Source organism: Schistocerca americana, unplaced genomic scaffold (assembly GCF_021461395.2).
Source record: "Schistocerca americana isolate TAMUIC-IGC-003095 unplaced genomic scaffold, iqSchAmer2.1 HiC_scaffold_1301, whole genome shotgun sequence".
Taxonomy (NCBI): domain Eukaryota; kingdom Metazoa; phylum Arthropoda; class Insecta; order Orthoptera; family Acrididae; genus Schistocerca; species Schistocerca americana.
Genome location: NW_025725374.1, coordinates 26,177 through 31,293, shown reverse-complemented (window position 1 = coordinate 31,293; position 5,117 = coordinate 26,177). Strand labels below are relative to the sequence as shown.

At 55.1% G+C, this 5,117-nt stretch overlaps 1 protein-coding gene across 1 annotated transcript; it reads right to left on the bottom strand.

The window, feature by feature from the left end:
* Nucleotides 1-237: 237 nt before the first annotated feature.
* Nucleotides 238-2,980, bottom strand: LOC124564250 (repetin-like). Its single transcript, XM_047131008.1, has 3 exons — nucleotides 2,628-2,980; nucleotides 1,162-2,536; nucleotides 238-1,119 (listed from the first exon to the last, which is right to left on the bottom strand). Exons 1-3 carry the CDS (start codon nucleotides 2,978-2,980, stop codon nucleotides 238-240), a joined length of 2,610 nt encoding a protein of 869 aa, XP_046986964.1.
* Nucleotides 2,981-5,117: the final 2,137 nt, after the last annotated feature.

Genomic DNA, 5,117 nt, shown 5'->3' with positions numbered 1-5,117 from the left:
CTCGCAAGCTGTGCTGTCCTCGCAAGCCGTGCTGTTCTCGCAAGCTGTGCTGTTATCGGAAGCCGTGCTGTCTTTGCAAGCCGTGCTGTCATCGCAAGCCGTGCTGTCCTCGCAGGCTTTGCTTTCCTCGCAAGCTTTGCTGTCCTCGGAAGCTGTGCTGTCCTCTCAAGTTGTGCTGTCCTCTCAAGTTGAGCTGTCGTCTCAAGTAGAGCTGTCCTCTCAAGTAGATCTGTCCTCTCAAGATGAGCTGTCCTCTCGAGCTGTCCTCGCAAGTTGAGCTGTCCTCTCAAGATGAGCTGTCCTCTCAAGTTGAGCTGTCCTCTCAAGTTGAGCTGTCCTCTCTACTTGAGCTGTCCGCTCAAGTTGAGCTGTCCTCCCAAGTTGAGCTGTCCTCTCAAGCTGAGCTGTCTTCGCAACCTGTGCTTTCCTCGCAAGCCGTGCTGTCCTCGCAAGCTGTGCTGTCCTCGCAAGCTGTGCTGTCCTCGCAAGCTGTGCTGTCCTCGCAAGCTGTGCTGTCCTCGCAAGCTGTGCTGTCCTCGCAAGCTGTGCTGTCCTTGGAAGCTGTGCTGTCCTCGCAACCTGTGCTGTCCTCGCAACCTGTACTGTCCTAACAAGCCGTTCTCTCCTCGCAAGCTGTGTTGTCCTCGGAAGCTGTGCTGTCCTCGCAAGCTGTGCTGTCCTCGCAAGCTGTGCTGTCCTCGCAAGCTGTGCTGTCCTCGCAAGCTGTGCTGTCCACGCAAGCTGTGCTGTCGTCTCAAGTTGAGCTCCCCTCTCAAGTTCAGCTGCCCTCTCAAGTTGAGCTGTCCTCTCAAGTTGAGCTGTCCTCTCAAGTTGACCTGTGGTCTCAAATTGAGCTGTCAAGTTGAGCTGTACTCTCAAGTTGAGCTGTCCTCTCAAATTGAGCTGTCCTCTCAAGTTGAGCTGTCCTCTCAAGTTGAGCTGTCCTCGCAAGCTGTGCTGTCCTCGCAAGCTGTGCTGTCCTCGCAAGCCGTGCTGTCCTCGCAAGCTGTGCTGTCCTCGCAAGCCGTGCTGTCCTCGCAAGCCATGTCGTCCTCGCAAGCTGTGCTGTCCTCGCAAGCTCTGCTGTCCACGCAAGCTGAGCTGACCTCCCAACCTCTGCTGTCATCGCAAGTCGTGCTGTCCTCGCTAGCCGTGCTGTACTGAGAAGCCGTGCTGTCCTCGCAAGCTGTTCTGCCCTCGCAAACTTTGCTGTCCTAGCAAGCTTTGCTGTCCTCGCAAATTGTGCTGTCTTCTCAAGTTGTGCAGTCCTCTCAAGTGCAGCTGTCCTCTCAAGTTGAGCTGTTCTCTCAATTTGAGCTGTCCTCTCAAGTTGAGCTTTCCTCTCAAGTTGAGCAGTCTGCTCAAGTTGAGCTCTCCTCTCAAGTTGAGCTGTCCTCTCAATCTGAGCTGTCCTCGCAAGCTGTGCTGTCCTCGCAAGCTGTGCTGTCCTCGCAAGCTGTGCTGTCCTCGCAAGCTGTGCTGTCCTCCCAGCGGTGCTGTCCTCGCAAGCTGTGCTGTCCTCACAAGCTGGGCCGTCCTCGCAAGCTTTGCTGTCCTTGGAAGCTGTGCTGTCCTTGCAACCTGTGCTGTCCTCGCAACCTGTGCTGTCCTCGCAAGCCGTTCTCTCCTCGCAAGCTGTGCTGTCCTCGCAAGCTGTGCTGTCCTCGCAAACTGTGCTGTCCTCGCAAAATGTGCTGTCCTCGCAAGCTGTGCTGTCCTCGCAAGCTGTGCTGTCGCCTCAAGTTGAGCTGCCCTCTCAAGTTCAGCTGCCCTCTCAAGTTGAGCTGTCCTCTCAAGTTGAGCTGTCCTCTCAAGTTGAGCTGTCCTCTGAAGTTGAGCTGTCCTCTCAAGTTGAGCTTTCCTCTCAAGTTGAGCAGTCCGCTCAAGTTGAGCTGTCCTGTCAAGTTGAGCTGTCCTCTCAAGCTGAGCTGTCCTCGCAACCTGTGCATTCCTCGCAAGCTGTGCTGTCCTCGCAAGCTGTGCTTTCCTCGCAAGCTGTGCTGTCCTCGCAAGCTGTGCTGTCCTCGCAAGCTGTGCTGTCTTCGCAAGCTGTGCTGTCCGTGCAAGCCGTGCTGTCCTCGCATGCCGTGCTGTCCTTGCAAGCTCTGCTGTCCTCGTCAGCTTTGCTGTCCTCGCAAGTTGTGCTTTCCTCCCAAGTAGTGCTTTCCTCTTAAGTAGTGCAGTCCCCTCAAGTTGAGCTGTCTTCTCAAGTTGAGCTGTCCACTCAAGTTGAGCTGTCTGCTCAAGTTGAGCTGTCCTCTCAAGCTGAGCTGTCCTCTCAAGTTGAGCTGTCCTCTCAAGTTGAACTGTCCTCGCAAGCTGTGATGTCCTCGCAAGCTGTGCCGTCCTCACAAGCTGTGCTGTCCTCGCAAGCTGTGCTGTCCTCGTTAGCTGTGCTGTCCTCGCAAGCTGTGCTGTCCTTGCAAGCTCTGCTGTCCTCGCAAGCTGTGCTGTCCTCGCAAACTGTGCTGCCCTTCGTAAGCTGTGCTTTCCTCGCAAGCTGTGCTGTCCTCGCAAGCTGTGCTTTCCTCGCAAGCTGACCCGTCCTCACAATCTGTGCTGTCCTCGCAAGCCGTGCTGTTCTCGCAAGCTATGCTGTCATCGGAAGCCGTGCTGTCTTCGCAAGCCGTGCTGTCATCGCAATCCGTGCTGTCCTCGCAAGCTTTGCTTTCCTGGCAAGCTTTGCTGTCCTCGGAAGCTGTGCTGTCCTCTCAAGTTGTGCTGTCCTCTCAAGTTGAGCTGTCCTCTCAAGTTGAGCTGTCCTCTCAAGTTGAGCTGTCCTCTCAAGATGAGCTGTCCTCTCAAGTTGAGCTGTCCTCTCAAGTTGAGCTGTCCTCTCAAGTTGAGCTGTCCTCTCTCGATGAGCAGTCCTCTCTAGATATGCTGTCCTCACAAGTTGTGCTGTCCTCTCAAGTTGAGCTGTCCTCTCAAGTTGAGCAGTCCTCTCAGTTTGAGCTGTCCTCGCAAGCTGTGCTGTCATCGCAAGCTAAGCTGTCCTCCCAACCTCTGCTGTCCTCGCAAGCCGTGCTGTCCTCGCTAGCCGTGCTGTCCTCAGAAGCCGTGCTGTCCTCTCACGCTTTGCTGTCCTAGCAAGCTTTGCTGTTCTCGCAAGCTTTGCTGTCCTCGCAAGTTGTGCTATCTTCTCAAGTCGTACAGTCCGCTCAAGTTGAACTGTCCTCTCAAGTTTAGCTGTTATCTCAAGCTGAGCTGTCCTCGCAACCTCTGCTTTCCGCGCAAGCTCTGTTGCCCTCGCAAGCTGTGCTGTCCTCGCAAGCTGTGCTGTCCTCGCAAGCTGTGCTGTCGTCGCAAGCTTTGCTGTCCTCGCAAGCTGTGCTGACCTCGCAAGCTGTGCTGTCGTCTCAAGTTGAGCTGCCCTCTCAAGTTCAGCTGCCATCTCAAGTTGAGCTGTCGTCTCAAGTTGAGCTGTCCTCTGAAGTTGAGCTGTCCTCTCAAGTTGAGCTGTCAAATTGAGCTTTCCTCTCAAGTTGAGCTGTCCTCTCAAGTTGAGCTGTCCTCTCAAATTGAGCTGTCCTCGCAAGATGTGCTGTCTTCGCAAGCTGTGCTGTCCTCGCAAGCCGTGCTGTCCTCGCAAGCCGTGCGGTCCTCGCAAGCTGTGCTGTCCTTACAAGCCGTGCTGTCCTCGCAAGCCGTGCTATCCTCGCAAGCCGTGCTGTCCTTGCAAGCCGTGCTGTCCTTGCAAGCTGTGCTGTCCTCGCTAGCTGTGCTGTCCTCGCAAGCTGTGCTGTCCTCGCCAGCTTTGCTGTCCTCGCAAGTTGTGCTTTCCTCTCAAGTAGTGCTTTGCTCTCAAGTAGTGCTGTCCTCTCAAGTTGAGCTGTCTTCTCAAGTTAAGCTGTCCTCTCAATTTGAGCTGTCCCCTCAAGTTGAGCTGTTCGCTCAAGTTGAGCTGTCCTCTCAAGTTGAGCTTTCCTCTCAAGTTGAGCAGTCCGCTCAAGCTGAGGGGTCCTCGCAACCTGCGCTTTCCTCGCAAGCTGTGCTGTCTTTGCAAGCTGTGCTGTCCTCGCAAGCTGTGCTGTCCTCACAAGCTGTGCTGTCCTCGCAAGCTGTGCTGTCCTCGCAAGCTGTGCTGTCCTCGCAAACTGTGCTGTCCTCGCAAGCTATGCTGTCCTCGCAAGCTGTGCTGTCCTTGGAAGCTGTTCTGTCCTCGCAACCTGTGCTGTCCTCGCAACCTGTGCTGTCCTCACAAGCCGTTCTCTCCTCGCATGCTGTGCTGTCCTCGCAAGCTGTGCTGTCCTCGCAAGCTGTGCTGTCCTCGCAAGCTGTGCTCTCCTCGCAAGCTGTGCTGTCCTCGCAAGCTGTGCTGTTGTCTCAAATTGAGCTGCCCTCTCAAGTTCAGTTCCCCTCTCAAGTTGAGCTGTCCTCTCAAGTTGAGCTGTCCTCTCAAGTTGAGCTGTCCTCTGAAGTTGAGCTGTCCTCTCAAGTTGAGCTGTGACGTTGAGCTGTCCTATCAAGTTGAGCTGTGCTCTCAAATTGAGCTGTCAAGTTGAGCTGTCCCCTCAAGTTGAGCTGTCTTCTCAAGTTGAGCTGTCCACTCAAGTTGAGCTGTCTGCTCAAGTTGAGCTGTCCTCTCAAGCTGAGCTGTCCTCTCAAGTTGAACTGTCCTCTCAAGTTGAACTGTCCTCGCAAGCCGTGCTGTCCTCGCAAGCTGTGCTTTCCTCGCAAGCTGAGCCGTCCTCGCAAACTGTGCTGTCCTCGCAAGCCGTGCTGTTCTCGCAAGCTGTGCTGTTATCGGAAGCCGTGCTGTCTTTGCAAGCCGTGCTGTCATCGCAAGCCGTGCTGTCCTCGCAAGCTTTGCTTTCCTCGCAAGCTTTGCTGTCCTCGGAAGCTGTGCTGTCCTCTCAAGTTGTGCTGTCCTCTCAAGTTGAGCTGTCCTCTCAAGTAGAGCTGTCCTCTCAAGTAGATCTGTCCTCTCAAGATGAGCTGTCCTCTCGAGCTGTCCTCGCAAGTTGAGCTGTCCTCTCAAGTTGAGCTGTCCTCTCAAGTTGAGCTGTCCTCTCAAGTTGAGCTGTCCTCTCTACTTGAGCTGTCCGCTCAAGTTGAGCTGTCCTCCCAAGTTGAGCTGTCCTCTCAAGCTGAGCTGTCTTCTCAACCTGTGCTTT